The sequence below is a fragment of the Bombus huntii genome, chromosome 6, assembly GCF_024542735.1.
Source record: "Bombus huntii isolate Logan2020A chromosome 6, iyBomHunt1.1, whole genome shotgun sequence".
Classification (NCBI taxonomy): domain Eukaryota; kingdom Metazoa; phylum Arthropoda; class Insecta; order Hymenoptera; family Apidae; genus Bombus; species Bombus huntii.
The window spans coordinates 12,066,411-12,093,095 of NC_066243.1; the positions used below are offsets into that span (position 1 = coordinate 12,066,411).

Here is a 26,685-nt window from a genome sequence, read left to right on the forward strand (position 1 = left end):
CTCTTCGGCGTGTACGTCGTCATTTGCACAGAACTTCTCAATTTTCATGGAAAAGAAGTTGGAAACATGGATACGAGAGCACACGATACAACGCGAAAACATGGAAATTTCGTTGAAGATAGAACGAGATGGACGAGTGTCGAGGTAGCTAGATGTGAAGCACACATTCGGTCGGTGAAATTGCAGAAGGATAGAGAAGTCTTGCTTTTTTATTAGATCAAACCGAGTGTGACCAAGCTGTACGTTCGACTTGACTCGGTCACTCGGCTCCTGTCCGAGCGAATAAACGTCTCCGTGCCTTATACCGAGCCTCCCCCTTTTCCCAGTCGCCATCCCCGGGGCACTTTTTTATGTCATCGGGAGACCCTGCTGTCCCGACAGCATTTTATCGGGCAACGTGCTCGTCCGGGTTCTCAATTTCACTTCTCGCCCTCGTACGTTTTCGAATTCCACGGCGAATAAATACATTTCTTATCGTGAAATCGTCGAAAGAATCTGTCATGTAGAGTTTTTATGTACGGAATTAAAGTAAATCTAAAATATAAAGAAACGAATTATTACAAAATTGGTCTATAGTCTAGAATGGAACTATGTTGAGATGAAAATATAAGAACAAGGTTTAAAACGAGTCTGATCGACGATACAGAGCGTTCAATAAAGAACACCGGTTTGAACAGGGTCCGTAATAGCCGTTCCATATATCGTCTCGGCACCTTTTCTCCGTCACTTATTGCAACGGCGATGGCGTCGACGTAACTCGATTTTGCTTTCCATCTGAGACGTTGAAGGTCCCTGTGGCCCGTTCCTCAATAAGGCGATTCTCTGACCCAAATTGACTCCTATTGCCGCTGGAAGAATGAGTTTCGAGACGATATTTCGCTCGTTGCTCGTCATAAAGGGACACTTCCTTTGAAACGATCTTTTTTCTTACGACGAAGCTAACAATAAGAAGCGGATTTCTGTCCGATTCCACTTTGTCTTCCACAACCGAGAGAGATTATTTTTGATGGAACATCCGCGTGCACAGAGTCAGGGATCGTGGTTAATCGTTAATATTCCCTCGAAGGGAGTGCAAGTGTTCGACGAGCAGGCGTCAATCCAGATTCGGGATTCTTATCTGTCCACAAAGCTTAATCCCTCCGATGCGAAGGCGGTGGTGCGCTAAAAAGTATTTTACGAGCTGCTTATACGTTTCAGCGGTCACCCTGACACCGAATCCAATTTTCTAGATACGATCTTTAGTAGGGATCAGGTGTTGGAAGTTCTCGGGATCCCAGTGTGGTGTGTTCGCCATTTGCAGCGCCACGCAGGAAGCATAATGATTCTCTTGCATTTCGTGTGGTCCGTTCCCACAGGCAACCGCGTCCAAACTATTCCATATTTTTCCTGTCTTTTCTTTCTTCTCTTACCGTCGAATACAAGTCGCGAATCTTCGAGGAAATCGAGTAGCGAGTTTCTGTTCGGCGGTGTATCGCCATATTTGAATATTTCTAGCAGCAGTCAGGAGAGTCGAGCCAGATAAAATGCTTTACGACGCCGAGGAATTAACCCTTGATTTCCGGGCATTACTCTCACCGCGGAGTCTGCCGAGATAAAGGGGTGGCTCCTTCCTTACTATCTCCGCGGCATAATGGCCGACGAAGGAGGGCACCGTTCATGGCGAAAGATATAATAGAGCCTCACCGTGGCTCTTCCACGGCCTCGTACACTCGCGATTTATGGTTTCTTTTATTTAGGGGAATAATGGCTAAGGTTACCAGTCTTCGTTCGAACTTGGAGATGCTAGACGAGGCGAGTCATGATCGTATTCCTTGTTTTAATATAAGAAAGAAACCAGGTTCCGTTCTTCGAATACGTGTCATAGTTCCTTCGAGCAGAGCTTTTTTAGACCAGAGTAAATAACTTTTCATATTCTATCGACGTACCGGAGGAATCTCAGAGGACGGAGCAAGCGTTGCATCGGTGGTACCGCGTATCTTTGACGACGCATAGACGATGCACTCTCGCGACACCTTGCGTTTCTCAGCGCGGAGGAGACGGAAGAAGAGTATCCGGGTGGGTGTCAGGTCCGCCGCTTCTGTATCAATATTCATCAGCGTCCTATGTTCGGTTGGCTCAAATTCGTAGGATTAGCCGGAAACTTCGCATCGCTCCCTCCGCTTCTATGCAAGCGTCGCGCCGTTGCACGAGAGAGTCGACCTAACGAAGAAGGACGAAGACGGTCAAAGGGTTTAGAGTGAGAGAGAGAAAGAGAGAGAGAGAGAGAGAGAGAGAGAGAAAGCTAGGACGGTGGGAAGAGGGAGAGATCGTGGCAGTCGCCGTGACGCTCCACCGCGGGATTCTAATCCGGGTAGGCGGGCGTGTGTGACGTCATATTGCATAACAATTAATCAACGGGCGATAACAGCTAGCCGGGTCGACGGAGTGGGAAGCCCTGATAATCATTTCACCGGGCAGCTTAAAGTGCCACTAGTTAACGCTAAGCCGATTTAAAAGCGATTTAATATCCGGAATAATATACCTAGGTTTCCCTCTCTCTTTCTCTCTCGCCAGTTCTGTCGCGAACACGCGGCTTTGCTAACACGACAAAAGGGATCGTGCGCGAATAGATCCCCGTTTCAGTGTTCTTAAGAGGTGTTTCTTCGCTTCTCGCGGGGCACGTTCAGCTTTTGAAATGTGGAAAGATTCTTCCTCGTGTTGGCCGAGTAGAGCAACGTCGATGGCCGCAAGCCAGACACATTTCTCCTTTTGCGTTTTTTGTTTTGCTCTTCCTTCCTTTTTGGATAGAAGCTACGTTTAATGGCAGCACGGATTACGACCAAGCGACAGACGCAGGATTTCTCATGGAAATTTAGAGACAGGTCCTTTGATAAGTTCCTCCGTATTGTATGCCTGTATCCTAACGCGCTTCTTTCGACACTATATCGCCAATAAGTATTGGCACCAGCCACATGCTAATGTATAATGCCGATCAAACAACTGTTTAAACAGCACCGAGTTAAGTGCGTCCCATTCTTTCGCGAACACCCCTTCGCCCCGTCGCCAGTCTTCCATCGTTGACCGACGGGGTTGTTTTTGTCTCCGAGAACCAGGAGCTATGTCACCCGTGATTCTCGTCACTTTTGAATCTACCGAACTCCATCTTCTTTTCTTACCAGAAGAAGAAGTTACGACAAGATAATGATATTTCTGCTTGGGATTCCAGTCATCTCTGCTATGCAAAGCCAGTTTCTTGTGCCATTCTTCTACCATTATTTGCTTTTTGGGATATCTACGTAAGTCGTAGAACGGACGTTTTTATTTTATTCTTTGCCTTTCGTTTGATATTCGAGTAAAATTTCTTCTCGATATAATCTGGTTATCTGAGAGATGCCGACGGCCAATAGTTTCGCCGCGACGAGGTCGCATATATCCCATTTTCGTAGGCCGTTGATTGAGGACAGATGCACGAGCAGGGGAAGTGCACTGTGCAGTATGGATGAGGGTACAGTCGATCACAATGACCCCCTGAAAGTACAATGGCGCACTAGTTCTCTTCGACGGGACCAATGCCGACCCGAAAATCACTCGGCTATGACAAAGAGCTGTGTTCGCGCTGCCGCAAATATGTTGTAAATACAGGAATACACTGAGAGTGTCTCATCGGGGCCAGACAACCCTGTTCGACTCTGTTCGAGCATCAGATAGCGCCTTGACGTCATTACCAGAGAGAAAAATCCAAAGCTCTGTTGCCTTGGCCAAGATTGGAAAAATATGTCGTTAACGAAACCTTCATAAATGCAAATTCAACGTCTTAATTCATCCTGTTGAAATTAAAGAGGAGCCATTTTCTAGGTGGATCTTAGATTTCAACTCTACTTGTTTTTTTATGATTGTCGAGATAGAAAATCAGGCAACGTTTAATAAAAGCGAATGTACGAAAAAACAAGTGACGCGATCGATCTGCGTTCACGAATGCGGCGCGGTTCGTTTCCATAAAATCTGTTGCTCGCGTTGCTGGGCGAAATCCTAATTAAACGGCAGATTCGAATTCGCCGGTGGTCCACGTACAAGCTTAATCCCGGGAAAGCGCCGATAATATCGATCGATGCGGCGAGTTAATTAAATTAAAATACTCGTATAATAGCGTGCCAGATGGCACGGCCAGAACATACAACCTGGTATTGAGTACCAGTTCACCCCTCGACAACCCCCCGTCGTAATACGTAACTCGTTTAGTCTTGCAGGTTGACGAAAAGAGTAAGGAGGGCGGAACTGCCGCGGGATTTCGCTTGGCCAAAGCATTTAACGCACCCCCGTGATCGCTTTTTGCTGATCTTTGATCAAAAAATCGCGGACGTTTCACTTTTGCCATTGGAATCTCAGTTTCAGAGAAACAGTAAGATACTTCGCTGTGTCGTTTTCCATAAGAAGATGCGCATAGTGAGGATAATGATAAAAAATGTTGAATATCATGGAATTCTAATTGTTATAATCATAGCATTTAGATTCTGGTCTCTTATATTTTTTGAATGGGAAGAGGATAAAAAGATAAGTAGTTGCGGCTCGTAGATCCGTGATGATACTGACGGTCCTGATTACCTATTTACCAATGACAATCGAATGGTTATTTAGTTTCATGGGGTGAGAATCGAACCGCAGTTTAGCATTACGGAGGCCGAAGGCAGGTCGTTAGCGGCGTTGTCGCAACATATGCGCTCGGCAGGCTCCATATGGGCCACCATGGACCCAAATACGTAGCCCCCGGAGCCAAAGTACCGTACCCCATCAAAAGGGATCGATACCGTTTCGCTCTTTAATCGGTCAGATTTTGCGGCTTTCCACAGTGTTTTTCAAAGATTTTTATAATTAACTACGAGGGTTAAACATTCTCCGTAAAAAGTTTACGATTCATGTATTAGCTTCATACGAAGAAAATTAGATTATCGTGAAAACTATATAAATGCTTTGTAAATGTTTCAAACTGCAAGGATTCAAGAAACCGCAAGAAAGAAAAATACCTTTCTCAAACATCTTACGGAGGATGATGCAGAAAAGCGCGTAGAATGCTAAGAGAGGCTGAGAATAAAGATAATTCGGGTGGTCCATGGTTTCCATCGATTCCCATAAGCATTGCGGTCGTCGGAGATTTTAAATGCAACCATATGATGAGGGCGGCTAAAAACATGGTATTTTCTCTAACCATCGCGCAACCGGAGACGAGGGCCACGGATGAGTTTGTGCGGCAAGTGCACGCATGGTGCGTACACCATGAAGCAGAAGAGACCCCCACGGAGAGTGTACGGGCAGTGAGCAGGTTGACTAGCTTTGTTCGTGCTCGATGATGACGATGGGGTCGGTCTCCGCACAGATGGGCCGCTAATCTCATTGAAAACTCATGAGGACTCTCAGAGTGGGGGATGGACCAACGGGGGGAGGTGAGCCAAGGGCTGAACCCTGCCCTAGAAGTCTCTGTAAAGTCTTTGCATGGGGGCCAAGCACCGTGCCAACCACCATATGTCCTACGTATGTATATGCGTGCACGTCTAAACGCATGATGCATGCTTACGAGAATATGTCGCGTGCTTTCTTTCTCTGCTCACCACGAGGATTGCTATCCTCCGTGCTATGTACACGATTATACGATATACTAATCGTGATACGATAGTTGCGACCTTAAAATTTTTCCATCGGAAGATCTTCGCTTATGTATACCATATACATTTCTTAAAATTGATGCCCATCTTCAGATGACCGAGACCATTCTTCTCCGAGCCATTCGATTACCTTGCTAAGCTGGGCTTATATACATATTTAAGGTCGTGACCAACGTTAAGATCAGCGGAGCATAACTCCGTGCCGGCTGGCCCTCTCATGCATATTCCTCCGGTTTAACAAACACTCCGTAGAGACGTGAGCAAGAGAAAGAGAGAAGGGTCGAGGCGGAAATACAGAAATAGTAAGAGTAGCGGCGAAAGGGGTATAGAGAGAGATAGACAGACCCGGCACGCACTCCTCGGGCATACGGGGTTGCTTTACGAGCGGACAACTAAGGTATGCTCCCGGTTTCATCCCCTGCTCCTCCGGTATAATCGTGCTTTTCGTAACGTGGCCGGCGTTGCAACGGGCCAGAGGTTTTATACCTTGGTTTCTCTGTCGGAGTCAGTGCATCCACCGTGACCGAGTCCGTCGCACTTGCTGCCTTTACGGAATACGCTGCGCGTAAACTTTCGGAACCGCAGCCAGATATCGAATGCCTGGTGTTGCTCCTTCGTATTTTTTTACGATAAAGAATATTCTTCTTATGCTTCCCTATAAAATAAGATTTTTATATCTAAAGAAAGATGCGTGGTAATATTTAACGACACGTGACGTAACGAATACGCCATATTTTCTTTTAATTCTTGAACTTTGCATTTTGTAAAACCTGTTGCTTTAAACGTCCGAAGCATTCATAGCAGATTTAAGAATCAGTCTCGACATTTGTACCGCATTCATTTCCGTGGAGACGCAGTTGAACGATCAGGTAGGAAAACATTGAACAGAGGGTTGATCTCCGAGGATCCGACGTGATTGCTTCTGACAGCGCAGTTAGGGGCGATGAACGGACGATTGGTGGATCGAAAGATAGTGAAACTGGATATCCTGCACATATGCTTCGTTCTAGCTGTAACTATGAAATATGTTGTTCCGTATCTAATCGTATCTATCGCTACACCTTTAATCGACATTTTAATTAGCCTTTTACCATCCATTGAATCTCGAATGGCAGGACAAAGGATGCGATTTAAAGCAAAAAGTCGAAAACCATCTTATCGTGGTCGAATTTCTCGAAGTCTCTGCTAATTCTTTCTGAGATACCCAGGTGTTTGCTACATTTTCGCGGATCTGGCACGTCGAGGCAGCTCGGGAATCAGGACTCGGACAAATTACACGTGGGACAGACTTAATCTAGGTTCGTTTCTCCTGGGAACGCCGAAAGAGAATCAAAGTCACATCTGTGACGTTCAGAACGACGCCACGGTCGTCCTGGGTCTTCTCGCTGCAAGATTGATGACGCCTTCCGCGCTTTCTCACCGTTTTCAGTATTCTCTTTTGCGGACATAGCCGCCGCGAGACAGCAGGAGAAAGGAAGATGCGATTTCTCCGTTGCAAATGAGACGTCTCCGAGCGGGAAGCTCGTCTTCGTGTCAACTGAGCCCACTGACAAATGTTCCGTGACATTGCACTCGAAACAATCTTTGTCACACTCACCTGTCGTAAGATAATTAAATATTTCAGTCTCGGGAATCGAGACAGCGAGATCCGACAATGAAAAATAATGCAGCAAGCCGAGAGAAATACTCGTGGAAGTGCGAGAGTGATTTTTTAAAAGAAAAAAATGTTTAGGTGACGTAGAATTTAACTATACGTGATATTGAGATAGTAAAAAACTGCGATGGAAGTAGAAATTTAAAATATATGTTTATCGTTATTAACTACCAGATAATCTATAGATATCTGTAAATCGATCTTCGATATTTTAGAATATTTTCGTTCCATTATTCTTGTCTTTAACTACGTCCCAAACGATCCTTTTCCTCGTAGGAATATCCTCGAAAGCTACAAAATCTTCGTTCATTTAAAAATTCGACTTTCACTCTCCGTTCTACAGCCAACGTTACCGATATCGTCTCAGTTGTCGGTTTAGGAAGCGGATTCTCTTCAGAGGGAAGACTCGAGGGTCTGCGGCAGGGTAGCGCAGGGTCTACGCATCGTCCATCATTCGCTGAAACGACGAAACGCTCGGTAGGTTCGGGTTTTCAGAGAGCGGAGCAGATCTGCATAGCGAGTCGGCATCTCGGGACGAGCGAGCTAAGTGCGGGATTATGCAAAGCAGCGGCCATACAGTATAAAAATACGGAGCGACTCCGCGCCATCTTTTCCGGACCATTCTAATAACTCCCTTCTATCCAGCTTCCTCCAGGCCTCTAGCTACCTTCCTCGACCTCCAACCCTCCTCGTTCCCTGGCGCTGCTCGGCCTGCGTCGACGACCATGGGGGAATCACGAACCCGTGCACGCGGAACGGTCACCCCTCTTCCAAGATTTCGGCAAATATAATCGTAAAGCCGTCGACAAGACCGTCGCGACGCCTGTGCATTGCATCTACGCGATCTTCAGCGTTCTATAAGGCATTCTTTGTTGCTTTGCGCCACCCCTTTTGTCTCGCGCGTCTATTTTTCTTAATAGAAGTATACAAAATGAAGATCATTCTTCGAGATACGTTGGATTACACGGAACTGCTTCCACACGATTATTCATTGTGATTAAATCGGCGTTAAGGGGTGCGCTCTTAAGAGAGCATCGCGTTCGCGCGTCGATGCCAGTCACGCCGATGATTAATGACCCATGAATATTTACGCGTGCCATTAATTTGTATCGTTTGATTGGTTGCTTCCTGCACACGCCAGACCATAATTCGTATACATCGGATCGTCGGGATTTACAAGCTCTCGATATCCTTCGATTTTAAATCACCGTTATCAGGAACCCCCTATATAGAATTCCTACATCTGATCGGGTCGATCCTGAAATCCGAGGGTCGCGTACGTTTCGTGGCGCCTCGCCACTTAAATTCTGAAACTTCTCGCCTAGGCGACTCACGTTTTCCGCGAGCGAGGCGCGAGATAGCGGCGTCCGATAACGCCCGGTTGGAAGTCGCATTAATTTCTCTCGGTCGACTCCCCCTCTGTGTGCCAGTGGTAGAAACGCGACATGGGGATGGTACGGTTCTATCGAGGGTTGTGGGGGCTTGGCGTGTAGGTAACGGCACGCAGAAACGCTTCCTCGCCGGGCGTTTAGGTAAGGTATTCACGTAACACATAAGCAACCGCCACGCGCAGCCCACCGTGTGCACAGAGATAAGAGGCGAAGGTGGCATCTTAGGTGGCACTTCGAATAGAATTAAATTCCCCGAGCAACTGCGGAGCAAGTCGATATCGTCTCCGGATGATATCAACAAGAGCGGCAGAGAAGGAGGGAGGACAAACTTCTCTCCGCCATCCTGTAAACGCGCAAAGTGAATTCGAATTTCGTCGGAGACGTTCGGTTGGTGCGGTAGATTTCGAAGCTACGGATCAATGTCGTTGCAGTTTTGGTGTTAGCCAAAAGATGCTGTGGGTGGGCTTTGATCGATGTTTATTTGGAACCCCGTATTGCGGAGCCGAGTGATCACAGTTTGAAACAACGCTACGGTTGAATGCGAAGATTCGACTTGGAAGTTTGATTGGATATAACTTTGTAACTTCCGCGAACGTTATCACAAAGTTCCTAGGAAAATAATATTTGGATATAAAAATAATTGGCAATTATGTCAAGCAATAAAGCGAGATTGCGAAGAGTCTGGATAATAAGCTGGCTCGTCATGAAGCTGTGCCACTTTTTGTAGGGTGATTCCAGGAATTAAGACAGTCAGAAACATTTGATGGCTCACTTGGTATGCATGGTTCCGCTTATAAGTCAAGAAATTGCTCAAGCGGCCGTAAAATCTAAATCTCTGGTACTCGTCGTCAGGGCTGCGTACCTCTTCCCCTTTCGCGGATGACGTACACCGCGGCCAGCTATTTTCGAGAATCCTCTGATCCTCATCACACATTCAATTTATCAAGGACTCAAGATGTACTACCCTGTTTTTTCGAGCTGTACAAATCGTTTGTTCATTTATTTCTTTTCATTGCCAGAAGACATGCAGAAATTGGACTTTCCAATTTGACTGGATACCGCGGTTTTGTAATATTTTTCAAACTTTCGCAAATCCTTCGATCGACTAATCTTTATTCGATCGATTTAAGTCACGATTCATTCGTGGTATATGGGACGCAATTCCACAGATTATAGGTCACGATTTTAGCAAGCTTCTGAAGAGGTATGATTGGCCTAGGGACGTATCTCGATGGGATATTTCCTTGAAACGCGGCGAGCTTGTATGCGACCAATGTGGATGCCGGCTTTTAATGGAAAATCGACTGCGCCCGGGGAAACCCGCTGGAAGAGAATCACGATGATTCCGTGAAATATGGAGGCAGGAGCGAGCAGGTTTTCGACGGAGCCGGTAAAGCTGCACAGAGTGCTGGGGCTGCGTTAATGGGTGATTGATAAACGACCTTCTCTCATCAACTGCATCGGCTGCATATTTATCACCGGACAGACTCAGCAGTCCTCGTGTTAGCGTCAGCCAACTGGAAAGTATCGCAAGATATTGCTCGGAAGCACGTCGAGTCGTTTCTCTTAAAAAGGAATGAATAAATTAAACACCCATTGGATTTCGGACATATATAGACTAGACGATGTAGTTGAAAATTAATTCGAGTAATCTTCTAGAAATTTTCGCATAATTCAATGCAGCAATGGGGGCCATACGAGCGAATGGGAAGCTTTCTGCAAGGTGTCCCTTTGGTGAAGCAACGTCAGTGTTAACATTCCCTGTTACGATTCAGCGTTAACAGTTCACGCGTGTCAGTCACGTGCCGGTCGACCAGCGACCCTCTGCTCGTTTAACTCGGACGAATTGGGCGTCGCGAAGTTGCCCTTTCTGTCCGATTTGGAGGATAACGAGGACAGATGCCTGCGAAATTACACTTAGATGATTCTCACGAATCCGAGTCTTCACTCCTCTCGATAAAATAATAAGTTTTTCTTTTTTTAGTTCGTTCTTAAAAAAAAAAAAGGACTGGCAGTGGAGAAAAGGTAGCAAGGATAGTCGTTGGAGCGTCAGCGGAGAAGCATAAAGTGGTATTAGGGATTGGTATATCGCCATCAGAAGCGCGCAGGGACAGGATGCCACGATCGGCAATAAATATGGTTCATAAGCCAGGAATGGCTGGTGAAAGATATAGAAACGTTCCTAGACGTCCCGCAGCGAGTCGCGTGTCACACATAACGTCGACGAAACGGCTCTGTCGACTTTACGACCACGAATTAGGATTAAACCCGGCTTGGACCGTTCGCCATCATCTGCTTCGTTGATAGTCGAATGATTCAATTTATTCCAGCTTCGAGAAAATTCTCCTTTTCTCTTACTCGTGTGGAGCAACACCGGGAGAAATGTTTATAACGGTGGTTCGTCGTATAATAATTATTAATCTGGTTGTAGTAAATAATTTCGAAACAGGGAAGCTGGGAAAAACTTAGATACAGGTCGTTTCGTCTTCCGTGATCCGCGAATCTCCGCTGGGGTCGGCCAGTCCAATCGAAAGGTCATTACAACTTTTTGCCGACTCAATCAAGAAGTTAATGTCCTTTAACCTCTAGGCGTTCCCCGCAGAGTTCGCAGAATCCCGGGAATCGTGAGCGTAAGAACTCGACGGCTCTCACATGCCGGGCAAAATAGATCACCAGTTTTATGATTGATCGCCTATTGGCTTCGCGTGCTAGCCAGCCTTTTTACTTCCTTTTTTTCGCGATAGCGGGTATTATTGCTCAAGCATAGAACTCCAGTCTCACTCTGCTTCCTTTACTTGTATCGTTCCGTTTTACTATTTTTATGCTTTAACATCCGCTGAAAAAATATTGCAAATATTAACAAGCTTTGCCGAATAATTTTAAGTGAAATTTTGTCACGATGGAGGTGTTGGTAAAACAATGGCGTTGAAAAGATGATAAAAAATTGTGATTATCGGGTAGAAATGCTTTCGTAAGAGCCGCATATCACCTGGAGGGATCGTGGTATTTATCGAACTGCCGAGAAATGGGAGGAATTCGTCAAGAAGATAATCCGTAAAATGATGATCTCTGGTGGCTCTGCTGGTACCTTCTGTCCGCTACGGTCAATTTAATGCACCTCGTTTCTCTTCGGTAACGAGATGTTCGTAAGATGACCAACTATTAAACCACGAATAGTCCTGAACTTCAAAAATAAAGAATTAAAATCGAAATGATTCTTCAACGTCGTTGAATCTATATGCAACCTTATAAACGTTAAAGACGAAAAGAAAGATCGGAGAAAAGATTTCTCTCGAATAGAAAATGCTGGAGGGAATGCTCGAAAAGTCGGGGCGAATGATCATTGGCGGGATAATCGGGCACGGTGGAGGTCCATCAGCGGATTCGACGAGTCTGCCGAACGTCCAATATCCAGGAGATCGACCATAAAAAAAGGAGTCGAGGCTGGCGCGGGCGTTAAAAATATTCAAGATCGTTTGTCAGGCTGAATTACAGCCCCGCTCGGGCCCGCCATCACCCCCATTCCCTTTAGATCTCGGGCTAACGGGGTAACGGGATCCTGCGGAACGCGTTGCGCAACGTGGAGAGAGGGCAGAAGAGGAAAGAGTCGACGAGGACGGCTACGACGACGACGACGACGATCCCGGGCACATGTGTCGAACCTGAAATATGTAGGCGTGGTCTGGATGGGACTAGCAGACGCGTCCCGACGACCGAATATGTTCACCCCGTTCGTACGCTCCACCCCCGTCTAACCCTGGGAACGTTGCCATTGGCCGGTGCCACCCTCGTTGCGCCTCCACCTGCCACGCCGAGCTACCCTCCGCGGGATTCTACCCCTAAATACAGGGGATGCGCGGCCGGTTCCCTCATTTTAACGTGGTCCGCCGATGCACGTTGTACCCTTGTCCTCGTTCTCTGTGTTTCTTCTTCGGTGTTACTGCGATCGGATCGCTCATCTGTGCCGGTGTTATCACCGACGCTTGTGATTAACTTCATGTTTGTTATCCGATGGAAGGAAACTGTGTGAACTGATGTCTTAGACCAAGGATGATTGACACCCGAAGGGGGTGAGCAGCGTGGCTGTTACACGGTGATTGCCGGAGGAAGAATTCTCTGTTGGACGCGTGGTCCGGTAAGTTTAGTTTTGTATGCTTGAAACAAAGCAATTAAGTGGTCTTTCGTTTCTCTACGAAAATTGTAGTTTTTAGAGAATTACTTTGTTACTACGCTTAATTTCGTGTACTTAATTGCTTTGTAATTTCCACGTGAAAGTCTTTGTTATTCGCGCTATCAATCGTTTAGATGATATTGTCAATTTTCACCGACGTTCGATTACGCGTTTCCACTCGTTCAAACGCATCTACGAAATCGCTTGTCTATTTTCATTGACCCAGTTTCCCTCAGTTTGAGCATGGTCGTAACACCTGGTGTTCGAGTATAGAAGCGCGAGCCTCATCCATCATTTCCGCGGAGCTTGGTAAATTGACCATCGGCCGTCATTGTCACAGGTCGATCATCCGGAGCGAGCAGGATGACAATGGAAGATCGTACGAGTGGCATCGACCGTGCCGCCCCCGCGACGTCTACGACGGCCACGTCGGGGTTGACGTCGTCCAGTCCTCCGTCTATCAGCGACGTCACCTCCGACGCTTCGTATCCTCTTCAGCGTGCTAGCAAGCGTTCCTTCGACGTGGCGTTCCTCGTCGCGCCTGACGAGAACCTTGCTCGTCGGCAGAGCGAGAAAATGAGGATGGTGTCGAGCAGGAAGGATCGTATTCGCGAAGAAATATCAACGGAGAACATCTTGGACTCGGATAGACTGCCGCAGAATCTCACGATCAAGAACTACGACAACGACACCGGTGGTTCCGATAGGAGGAGGATGATGCAGTGCACGGAGAACTCTTTAAGTCCTCCATATATATCTCCGAGAACGCTGACTCCGACGTTACCAGGTTTGTCACCTGATACCGACACTCGGAGGTACGTCTCTGGCACTCGTCTACAGAAATCGCCCAGTCCACCTGCGTTTGCTACTCATCAGTCGATGTTAACCACTTGCCCGGATGCGGTGGAGCCAAATCTGACTTGCAACAAGGTTTACGATACAGTTATACCCTGTCCGACCGACAGACATGGAGAATCTCGAAGCGCGTTTACGAAGGTGAATCTGACAGCACAAAGGAACGGCTTCAACGACGATGGACAGACTTCGCCAAGATCCTCCATATCGCCAGACGATCGTACCGGGTACCAGAGCAGCGTCAGTCCACCAGTGGTACCACTGACAGCTACTACTGGATACAAGTACGCGCCGTTTCCCACGAAAATGTCTTATCCTTTCCTGGTCAGTCCCGAGAGCAGTCAACCTGGTCTACTGGAGAATTTGAAGATACCCCAGATTGCCCAGCCACCCAAAGTACCCAGTCCAAAGATACCCAGCTTCCGACCGGATCTACCACCAGTTTATCCGAATTTGTCATACAATCCGATCTCCGTGTTTCCACCGATGGCGGATGCGTTGACTAGACCGAGATTTCTGGCGACGGCCGCTGGGGTGGCTGGTCTTCTGCCCTCGTCGTTCGCCGCGTTGACTCTGCCCGCGCAAAATGTTTGCGCCAAGTGCAATCTATCATTTCGGATGACCTCCGACCTGGTGTATCACATGAGATCACATCATAAGAACGAAAACTCCGGTGAAGCTGCCAGAAGGCGAAGGGAGGAGAAACTAAGGTGCCCTGTCTGCGACGAGAGCTTTAGGGAAAGACACCATCTGACTAGGCACATGACCGCGCATCAGGATAAGGAGAGCGACGCGATCGTGGATCAGGTCGAAGTGAAGAGACGAGCCACCACTGTTCACAGCAAGTGACGACGGAAATCGTCGACAGAAGACACGATACTGACCAGTGGCTATTCGTTTGAAAATTAAGATGTTTCTTTTACGAAGGGGAGGATATGGAGTTTAAATTTTAAGGACTTTGAGAACTTGGAATTTGTTTCAGGCGTGTTATTTTTTATTGTTATTTTATTATAAGGCTTGTTTAATCTGTTTTCATTCTGATCATTCATCTATGAGAATTGAAATTCGATCGGACGAAGATAAATGCTCTTCCAGTTTTTTAAGATATCATCTCCTAACATACGTAGCTCGATACACAGGATCACTTATTCTACCATAAACTCCTCGTTAACCAAATATTCACGAGATTTTTGCACTTGTCCATTTTAACTGAAGTACTTCACGAGATTAATCGATTACGACATTTTACATGGTATACGTGTATGATAACGAACTAATCGCTAGAAGCTTTACCGATTAACTTAAGAGATCTTACCTTTGCGAGATAAGGTGATATTCCCTCTTTAGTCAATATTAGGTAGGAGAAATTTGTAAATATCGCGATTAATCGTCGATTGATCGGACTTTATCCTAGTTTTAAGGGTATGATAGATCGCTCGAGTATTGCTTGAATCCCAATTATTTTCTTTTACGCCGTCACAATTTTCGCGATTTAAAATATTCTCAATATTTTTTTCCAGCTGGAAAACCGAACGTTTTGATTCACGTTGGCTGGTAGGCAGGTGTGTCGAGGGGGTTGGAGCACAGGTGGGGCAGAGAGCGTGTTCTGGCGGGGCAGAACGCGACGTAAGCCGCGTTCATTTGTGTGTCGGGGGTGGCGCGGCAATAAATAGATCGTAAACCGTACCCCGGCTAACACACAAACCGGCGGAGCGCGCATAATGGTAGGAAACAATGAATGCCGTAATCGGAAACAGTGCCGGTTTGTTATCTGCCATTTACACTCCATTTAACTTCAAACAGTGAATCGGCTGGCGCGCATTCGCGTTTTAAATACACGCGACCTCCGTAGCTATCCCCGGCTCCACCCCCGCCGTGCCTCACCCGCCCCTATGATCCCCTCCTGCTCGACGTACGGCTTAACATAGGGTTAACCTGCCGCTCGGAGTGGCTTAATATTGCCCGGAATTGCTTGACTTATCGCCACTTCCATTCCTGGCTTAATGTTTGCTTATTTCATCGCTCTGCTGAATCGTGATTCGCTCACCTGTGTATTTCTGTTATGTTTCCCTCTTTGGTCCTTCCTATCGAGCACATTGATAATTAAGAATTTATCAAAAGCATCGGGACAGAGGTGAAATAAAATAAGGAAACAGATGGGGTTCGAGCCAATACAAACGAATAAATCTTTTTAAGGATAAGAATGATAAAAAGCTACAGTATTCTGTACAGCAATAATTGCAGTAGTGTGTATATATATTCGACCTCGAAGATTTTTTTCAATTTTAATGAAAAAAAAAATGAGGGTGTTCTTTCCTCGATCGCTAAAGGAGACGTTAATACTGTAAAAGCGACTCATGGAATAGTATCTGTGGAAGTTCGACGTTATCAAATAACGATTCTATATCGGATCCACGGATTTCTTAGAATATTGCGGCCCATACGACGTTGTTCTAGATATATGTGCACGATGTAAGTCTGATGTAAATGACTCTTCATACAGGTGTAAAATTATCATCGGCGTTCTGTTTTGTTTTATAAGAATTATTTATCACGACGTGTCACGTTGTATCGGTTCAATGTAAATATCACTCTGTACATAAGCACTGTATGTATTCGGAATCGTTGTTAATGAATAAAAAGAATATCCGTGAAGAGAACTCTGCGAATGTTAAACCTTATCCACTTCTTCGTTTCGTCTCTTCTCCATCTTATAAATTCTATGGTTTCGTAGCAGAAGTTTAACGTTATTCTACACCGTATTTCATTCGTTGTCCTTAATTCCTCATGGTAATAACTCTCTCATTCGGCAGAGGTATTAAAGTTACTTTTTTTAATTCGTTTCTCTTTTGTACGGTTGTCCCTGCACCGCCCAAAAGCCGATTACACGGCAATAGATTAATTTTTGACCACTTGAAATCTCTCCCTATTCGAATATTTTCGAACGTCGTTGTATCGATCGTTGTTTCCTAAGAAACCTTACTCGTATAACGTTTCTTAGAAACGATCGTAAAAATTACAATTACAAAGGAGGATACTGACAAATATTCCAGCGAAAGTGACTTGCGCAAATATCGACTTGTTGAATCGAACATCCACGCTAGAAAACTCCCTGAAGACTATTCAGGGAGGTATCAGCCTCTCGAGAGAAAACCCACAGAGAAATCCCCTAAACGGGTAACGTTAAGCCCGTCGAAACCGCAGCCAATACAACAAACAATCTCTTACCGCCCTCGTTTCGGCTTAACTTCGCCCCTTAACCCCCTACCCCGAGAATAAGTGTACTTACCCTCTGCCCGAGGTCCATAAAGATAAATAACACGAAGCAGCCCACGGGCTCCGGGAACAGTCATATCCCTTATAAAACTAGGAAGAACCCCCTCGGAAATTCCCATCATCCTCTTTCCACCGTGGCCTGCTCCTGTCTTCCATTTAACGAGCAAATCCATCCCCGACGCTTCCGTTTCTTCCACGCTTTCGTCTTATTATCGTCGCCCTTCCATCTCTACGGACTCGATGCCGAATTCGAGGAATCGTTCTCTTACAGTCACGAAACGTTGACGAAAGTATCAATCGACGACCGCAACGATTCAATAAAAACGAATCGCGGTATGGATGTGGAAGTGGATTTGAAAGAGATCCTGACCATTATGCTCGGTGGTTCGATTTAAAAGGAGCATCGCAGCCATTCATCCCTCTTGGTTCCGATCAGACAATCGGTCTTCCCACCCTTGTTAGCGATACTTCACCGTGGAGAATCGCGCGCATGCTTGTTCTGTCAGTGAAATAATGACAATGTCATAGCTCCGGGCTGATTTGCCACGGCGCCCTTGCCACGTGGGCGACGATTGGACGCGGATATGCTAATATGGCGTCCGTTCCAAGACATTAACTTCTCGGTTTGCCGATTCTCGCCAGACGAGTCACGTCTTCGACGCGAGACCACATACGCTACGTCGATCATTCGATATCTTCGCTTCTGTGTTCCCATGAACGGATCGAGCAAGACGTGACTCACCCTTACGTATTTCATCTTCCATTGCATTCGTTAAGAAACGAGACTTGCTTCGAAGATTTGAACTTCTATGTAAGATACTGTAATCGAAGAAGCACTTTATTTTTGTAAAAAAGTATACGGCCGAAAGTCAGAGTTTATACGAGTGCTGGTAGAAAGATGGGCCCCAATGCCGTCGGTCACCCCGATTCCCAATTAGCCACGGTGTTTCGTCGCGATTATGTAACTTGACTGCGAACACGCAGCTTACATCGGTCTCACGATGATCCCCGTTTCGGCGTATCGATCTCAATCAGACGTTGCTAAACGATTTTCACAACGCCACTTTTCTAGGACATATGCTTCGTTTCGCCTTTAAGCTTTTTCACACGCGATACCAGAAGCAATTACGATGGAAATACATACATTCGCTTGTAGTATAAAATACGGAAACGTGTCAAATTTACCGAATTTCTCAACCACGAGAATAAACACACGTCCAGCATATCGCCGGTATCGCTGAATCCTTCTGTCCTGTCACGGGAGATGGTAAATCCGCGGTGAAAGGACAGCCGCCGAATTCGAAGCGGATACTGCGCACCGTTCGCGCATAGTTTGCGGCTCGACAAAGAGCTGTCTGGGAAAAAAGCAGACCGCAGCGGTGTCGTGCGGTAGAGGCCGAAATAGAAAGGACCGGCCAGGCGGGCAATAATTCGAAACAAAATGTCAAGCGGCCACCATTGTCGAGTGCGGTGGTGCGGTAGGCGCCAACTAGCGCCGACGAGAAAATATCGCCGACAGTAAATCAAGGTGTAGAAGAGGATTCACCACCTTCTCCCATCCCCTGGCTCACACGCTCTCTTCCCTCCTGTCCCTTCCACCCTCGCAGGCCTGTTTCATCCCTCTGCGGATGGTCCAGCCGCACGATCGCGCCCTCACCAGCTTCCGTTCCTTGTCACTGTGTGCTACGTGCGCCGCGGTGTTTCGTGTTGACGTTCAAGGTTACACGTTTGGATAGTCGTTTGAGCATTGATAAAGTTCAGAAGGTACTTTTTCGTGAATTCTGAGGAAGAATATCTTTTTTTCAATTAACATGGTTAAAAAAGGTGAACGATTTTTTGTGATATCGAAGCATATGAGAGAAAGAGAGAGAGAGAGAGAGGGAGAGGGGATGGTTGTACGGTGGAAAAAAGATTTTCCATCCTGCTTAAATATGTCCGACCGCAAAGCAATAAAATATCTTTATCTTACTCGTGCCATTACTCCCTTGATTCAGTGGGGTTCAATTTACATTCCTATCGGGGCTTCGGAAAGATAAGTCCATTTAAATAAATTAGTAATGCTATCTCTTGGTCGGCGGCCCGGGGTGGCGTTTAATAATATTTTATCAATTTTCGCGGCGATTCGTTACGCGGTGACGCCGTTCACCATTGTTCCGACGTACAATTGCTCGAGTTTTAAACTTTACGCCTCGATGAATCATCTTTCGCGAACCGATTTGCCGCGTGATAAGTTGCTGAAAAAGTTCTCCGCTGCCTCAAAAAACATTTCGCGGATCGATGAATCGCTACGTAGCGGAACAATTTGTAGTTCTTACATTTACACTTATATTTGTAGCTTTTAAAGGAAAATTCGTTGGAAAAAAATTGTAACGTATCGGCTCTTTTTATTATTTTTGCCTACTACCAAGTAGCGTAAAGCAGCGGGTGAGAATTTTGAAAATAGATCTGTTCTGTTCGTCGTTTGTGCAGAGTTGTCGTTTCCCCTTTGTGGCTGGCGTGTAGGTAGGACAATATAATGGGGCATAACAACGGCGTTAACACGCACTGGCCGACCCCGGACGCGACCCGGGACCCTCGCCGGGTGAATTACACCTCTGATAATTACTAGAAATTAATGTTCGAGCCTTACACCGGTCATTGTGAACCGAGTCGTTTAACCAACCCTTGTTTACTTGCTTTTACGCTTTTAATCGCGATACCTGTATCACTTACCGAGATTTTTTTCATCCTCTCTTTCAATCGCTTTATCTCGAAAGGAATTAAACGGAATATTTCATACGTGATCTATCCAATTATCATCGAATCACGATTGCATCTGCTTCAAAATCAGTAAGAAGGCAGGAAATAGGAAAGGAGAGAGATGGGCGAGAAGCAGAGGGCAAGAAAAGACGACGGGGTTCGTAAAATTGAAAAATTAAAATCGGCGCCGATGACGGCGCGGATCCGCGGCCGATATAGAGGGCGGACCGCCCGATGGGATGTATTAAAGCTGCGGCAAGGGCCACACCAGCAGATAGGTTAATGTGAATTTATTGCGATCGAGATATCGCGTCGGCCAGAAAGCAGAGACGCGTGCTACGCGCCCCGTCGAACCGATAGCTATTGTGCAACCGCTTTCAAATCGTTCCTAGTAAAGGTCCAGACCGCGACCAAGGGGATCCATCGCTGTTTTAAACCAACCACCCATTTTCCTGGGGTCAAGCTTCTTATCTGAATGCATCTGGGACTGCCACGCGTACAGCTTCTTCTGCGGTTAAATGAATTGCGAGCGATACCGTGATTCCCTGATCGCCGGACGATTCTTCTAGAATTCCGAAGGCAGAGTATCGTCACTACCCTTGCATTGTACTAATTTTCTCTACGATCAGAGACCTTGACTCTTACTTATAGAGCTCTGCTTGTTCTATCCATTCGAAAGTATCAATCGGAGATCGTAAAATTTTATTCGCTAAATCCCATCGAATTAATGCTTCTTTTAACCTTCGAACGACGATCGTCATGTAGATATTTCACGTTTATTTCTGTCTAGATTACATGTACGAATTACTATTCTATGAAACTATACGAACGATTTCATTTCTTAAATTAATTTCATTATTATATCACGATGGAAAGTCTTTTTTCTCCGCTTAATTGATATAAATTAAAATATTTGTCGCTTGTCACGACCGTATTCTTCCTCTGCTGGAGGATCGTTATCGCTCTTAGCGATACTATAAATTGTTTTTGTAAGAAGAATCTGGTGGATCAATCGAAGGAGACAGGCTGCTCCGATCGGGCCGGTCTCCAGATAGCTTCTGGTGCGAGGCTGTCCTCCTCGGCGCGGCCCCGCGCGTCTTCTTCGAGCCTCTCCGCCGGATAGTCCCTGTGATCGTATATCACATTACTTTAATTCATATGGTAATCGCGCGCGGCGCAGTGACTACGCGGCTCCGGCGAAAACTTTCGGAACAATGCGAGGGACAATGCGAGGGGTGCGTGGGAGGGAGTGGGGAGGGGGTGGTGCACGGGGGATGTAGAGGTAGTGCGGAGGAGAGGACACCGTCGCTCGCAGAGGGGATGGAACAACGCCAGGGTGAAAGGAGGGTAGAGGCACTGGAAATGGTGGAGTTGGACGAGAACGGTGCGAATGCGATATTGAATTCGCCCCTGGCGACGTGCCTGTTATCGACAATGTCCGACCGCTGGACCGGAAGCCATTTGCTCGCTCTGTGACGAAATTTATGAAAGTTTCGCGGACCTCTCGCGGTATAATTGGGAAGGCTGCCGCATGTGTGGCAGCGCGAAGGTGGACTGGTCGACCTGTGCTTTGCACCGTCCTGAACATGTTTGCTTCACTCGAGCGCTGCTGCCCGATTCCGTTGCGGAAACGGAAGAAGCGACCCGCCCCCTGAGTATTTTCTGTCGCGTTGACGTCACTTTGACTGTTAGAGAGAATTTGACACGGGAGCTACAACAGTGTGTAGGAATATTCTATTCTGTGCATCGTGGAACAGTCACATTGTCTTTGATAATAAATGTAGAAGGATATAAAATAAGATTCGCAAAATTTGGTCAGGATTCAGAGTGGGAAAAGGAACGAAGCTTGGTTGCTGGATTAAAAGGATTGTTGTTTCGATTCTGTTGGCAGTCGCCCCGGTGTCGGGTTCCGATAGAAATGAAATTCCCATTTCGCGATGAAAACCGCGGCTCAATCCGCGACGAATCCATATGCCGAGGAGCGCGCTATCCAATCTGAAAGTGGCCGGTTAAAGCGAACAGCTTATGCACCATACGTTTCGGGCGCATGTTCGCGCCCACGTTCGTGATTTCGTCCAGAAGCAACGAAAACCGCCGATGGAAATGAATGCCGCGTAGCTCTGGCCCAGATCCCGTTTCCGATTTTCCCTTTTCGCGCTCCATTTTCGTTCTTCGAGAATACTTTCGCGTATGGATGCGAAATGATGAAAAGTGGAGTGATCAAAGTTTCATTCGAACTGTACAGAGCTTATGTCAGATCTGTTTCTATTGAAATTGAAACCAGAAAGCTATGTGGTTTAGATTGAGCGACGATTAATTCAAGCAAAACTCTCTCTCTCTCTCTCTCTTTCTCTTCCTCTTTCTCTGGCGATCATCAAAAGTATGACAAAATCTGCAAAATTTCAGCATCCAAATTTCGATTGAAGCGCCTGATGGAAATTGGCCGGTTGGCCATATGCGTCGATTCTCTAGTTGTGCGCGCAGAAAAGCTGGATGGGCGTCGAGGAGGTGGCGAAGCGGCAGGGTCCGGGGTGGTGGGCCGCATTACAAATTTAATCTTACAAATGGATCCGAAAACTTGGAAACAATGGAATATATGAAATGCGGCCGCGTATATCATGTCGCTAGACACGGGGTGGTTCCAGCGGCAATATTGTCAGGGCCGATCCATATTCTCCGCGAGCGTGCAGGGGGATGGGGCCCGGCTAGATCCAGAGAACGGGGAAATATCGAAGGAAGGGTGGAAAGAAAGGCAAAACACGCTGTTGGCAAGACAAGAAGTCGCGAGACACGCATGGTTCCTGTCGCGTTCCAACCAGCACGTGTGGCCCCTAGATTCTGGCATCACATAGGTACGGAGTTATCGAGCACGCTGAGGTCGAGATACGTCGTAAAGAATTTATAACCGACTCTCTGAAAACGATTTCTCATCGATGATAGCATTCCTTAAACTTTGCAGAACAGTCGGTTCTAGTTATAGTATTGCTTCCTACTTTTTCGTCGTTTCTCTTGAGGGTTGATTAACAAATATCGGCACTCGCAACGAAGCTGATGAATTTTTAGAACAAAGCTATTTCGTAGGAAAATGGAAGGGAACAGTGGACGATCCATTTCCGCGATTCGATCAAAGAATTTGTGGAGGCAAGGGACGCGTAAGCAAGCGTTTGTGGAGAGGATAAAAGGGAAGGGAGAAAGCTCGTAGGTTCGAGGCAGAGTCTACCCGGCTAGATTAGCATAAATATGGCGTCTTAGAACGGGGCAGTTTGTCATCGTTAGCAAAGCACACGCTTCCTGGGACTTGTCGAGTCACACTCCTCTGAATCGTCGTGGCCGCTTCTATTCCGCACGGGGTACCGACAAACGTTCCACAGGAAGGAAACCACCGATGTAGGTTGTTGGATACACGACGAGCGACCGTGCGAGTTAGCTAGTCGGGATTGTATCCACCCTCCACCCTCTAGAACTCGTTTTTGCCCCTTTCCTGACCTTGCTAGTAGGAGACAGGTACTTCGGTAGCCGAACTTCCCGAACGCAGATTTCGCACTGGCTAAAGGATAACGTGATTTAGATCTCGTTCCAGGTGCTAGTTGGAGTTAAATTGCCTCCGTTCTACGCGGAGCCACGCTAGGAAAGGACACTGTAGGGATAATGTAGTCACTTTCGATGTTCAAACCTTTAGTTGTAACTTTCGTCGAACTTTCCTCGCAACTTTAAAATTCAAAATCTGTATATCACAGAAAAATGGCGTTACTCATAGAAAGTAAAAGATGCGAATTTCTTCCGGAACAGTTTTCTTCAAGATACGAGATGAATTGGCTTTTTATCGCAATTTCATAAAAGCATCGATCTATCAGTCTGAAATAGAAAGCTCGCGCAACTTTGCCGATTCATTCGATCGGCTCGCGTTATTACGATCTCGCCCTAGTATCGTCACCAATCTGCTAAAACGCATCGCCATACTTCATAAACACCCCTGCATGCCCGCAAGACGTATTAGCCTCGAGATGCCACGGCGAGCGGGAGTGACATTACTTTTCTATTAGAACGATTGGACGAAAGAAAGAATCGATATCCGCGCCCATAGTTTCCGTTCGCTTTCTATCCCCCTGAAATCTATTCTACCGCCCTTGAACATCTTATCGCATCATAGCGAAAAATGTTCATTTCCCGAAGATTTTCTAATTTAATAGTTCCACAGACATCTATGTTTTCTTTGCAATCAATCAACAACTTTTGACAAATTCTTAGGACAGATTCGCGGATGACTTTCAGTCTCCTTCGAACCCCCGACTGCCGTACTCGAGGGAGCGTTTACCGCGGATAATTCATATTTATGACTGAACGCTTTATCAACCCCACTTGCCTCGTATACATTTAATTGAGACGTCCGTGTCGGAAGCAATAGGGTGCGAACCCTGTTGTCTCAGGGGGTTGGAAATACAATGGCTCTACCACTCGATGGACGTTCGCTTCGTTTCTCTGGACTATCGTTGACCGTCGTTAACGATCTGCATGGATTTCCTCGATATTCGAGTGCGTGTCCGGTCCGATCATTCTTCTTGCTCGTCGTGCGATTCGTCGCGACTGATTCGTGGCCAATCGCTGACCATCGTCGTTCTTATTGAGTCACTGCAGAAATCGAGCTACGCGGTTCCTCTATACTCTATCCGATAAACCTTTATTGAAAATTTACGTCGACTTTTATATTTCACATATTTATAGGAATCGCATAACATTTAGAATTCTCTATACCGTTTTGATTCTTCCACCTCGACTACTGCTCGCTTATCCGGAATCTCCACCCCTGGACGTATGCTGGTTCCATTGAGAATTTGTTTCCCGCAAAATTGGTAAGCCTATTCAGGTAACATGCTATAACTATGATCCGTTCTTAATATCCCGTGGATCTTTTACATTGGAATAACGTAGATTGGTAGCTGACGTTACATTTGTCTATAGAACTGTAAATAGATACATAGACTGCCCAGATTCTCCTGTTGTTTAAGAGGTTTCAGAAAGATCGCATTATTCTACGCATCTCTGTACAGACTCTGACTAACTATGCCTTCGCTAGCTCTATCAAGCGTATCTGCAAACATGCCAATTCACTCGTCCATCTACCCGACTGCTTCTGCGAATTGCTGCTCGTGTTTAAGAAACATGTCAGTAACTCGTCTTTATTCTCGCACCATACGTCATTTCCTATTAATTGTTAATTACTTTTTCTGTGCCAAAGGATTATTATTATTATTATTATCGTTTTGATAATTATTTATTTAAGTTCGGTGTAAATTATAGCAAATCGTAGTTGAGATTTTGAGTATACCTAGACATATTATCGCATTTTTCGATGACATTCTCTGCTCTAAGATCCAGAGGACATGCTCAAGCGAACAAATTACAAATAAATCGGCCATCAACGATGAAGAAATCAGTACGTTTGGCGAGTTCTCCACGAAGAAAGAGGTGGATTTACGAGCTGCTCCCAGAGCGAGCGATTACGCGCTCGTAAAGAAGCTCGTAAGTGGAATCGTTCCCGTGGCGCGTTCTCACGATCAGTCCGAGCGATCGTCATCGAAGGCGCGCAGGGCCTTTTAGCGATTGCAGCCATGTATCTGGCCCGTCGATTGAGTTATTGCGCGATAGCCTCGACGCCACCGGCCAAGTAATTGAACCAAAACTTTCTCGCCACCGGTTACCGATCCTCTTTCTATCCTTCCTCTTCCTCCCTTTCTTTCCTTCGAACGATGCGACGCGAGGAATGCGAGCAAAGAGGAGGAAGAAGAACAGGCAGAGAGGAGGAAAAAGAAGAAAACGAAATTGGAAAGTGTCCGCGGGAAGTTGCCGACGCCCGGCCACTATTATTATTATCGGTCGACACAGGCCGATCCCCCCGCGATCGGCTTTTAATCTTCGATCGTCGATCGGCCTATTAGGCGGGAACAGGCGAATGGCCCGTAATTGAAACTCTGTTATCGCGGCCTTCTACGTGATTGCATCGGTAGCGCGAGGCCGAATCATTCGCGTTTATCTGCCGGCAAGAAGTTCTCGCGCGATCTCGCGGCTCGTCGATGAGATCGCTCGCCAAACCGTGTCTTTTTAGCCGACACCCACCCTTCCAAGAAGAAACTTAATGAAATCGGAGCTACGGATATCGTTCGATCTTGTTCGTCCGCAACGTACCGCTGAACGAACGTTCCGTCGTATCTGCATCGTAAATTAATTTCCTCTCGTGGAATATGTTAATAGCGATCGTACGAGGACGGTTCGCTATCGAATAAGAAAACAGGCGACAGGTTGATGAAAATTTTTAAATATCGTCGATCGATGTTACGAGAAGACGTTAGAGACTTGGGATTTTTTTCTAGAGGGAGAAGATAATTGATTTCTCTTTTTTACGATCCGACGACGGCCCGATGGACAAACAAAAGCTTTCGACTATCGATCCTTCCTCGTGGTCCCGCTTCCATACTTTTCGTCCCGTGATCCCAGAGGGTCCGCTCCGGATCCATAAGTATTTTCTCAGATTGAAAAGCTTTCGGCATGAAATATGGGTCAGAGATATGGGCGCAACCCTTCTACGGTTTTAATGGAATTAGTATTTAATACTGGTGGGTGTTGGGGGCGCGAAAGGGGCCGGCCGGAAAGGGGGAAAAAACTAAGTGGTTCTGTCCTGTTAGGAGCAGTCTCCCGTTTACCGGTATTGCCTTTGCAGAAAATTTACTACTCGTTAGAGGCCTCGAATTAAAAGGCCGTCGCGCAAGAGCGCGGATAACGTCCGGAAGAAAAAATACTGCTCCCCGCGATTCCATTTGTGCCGTCTATGGACCTTGGAAGGGACGGTGGCTTGCTGAAGAAATAGAGGCGGTTCCCAGTGAAAAACAAGCAACGAATCGAACGTAATACGTCACTGACGATTACGAAGCAAATGGCAACAGGATATCCTCAAATATTTCCCAGATT

At 46.4% G+C, this 26,685-nt stretch overlaps 1 protein-coding gene across 1 annotated transcript; it reads left to right on the top strand.

The window, feature by feature from the left end:
- Positions 1–7,359: 7,359 nt before the first annotated feature.
- LOC126866525 (uncharacterized) lies at positions 7,360–19,397 on the top strand. Its single transcript, XM_050620211.1, has 2 exons — positions 7,360–12,816; positions 13,193–19,397. Exon 2 carries the CDS (start codon positions 13,216–13,218, stop codon positions 14,554–14,556), a length of 1,341 nt encoding a protein of 446 aa, XP_050476168.1. The 5' UTR covers positions 7,360–12,816; positions 13,193–13,215; the 3' UTR covers positions 14,557–19,397.
- The last annotated feature ends 7,288 nt before the right edge of the window (positions 19,398–26,685 follow it).

What these genes read in the sequence shown, in the direction of transcription:
- LOC126866525 (XM_050620211.1), top strand. Translation starts at nt 13,216, where the DNA reads ATGACAATGGAAGATCGTACGAGTGGCATCGACCGTGCCGCCCCCGCG.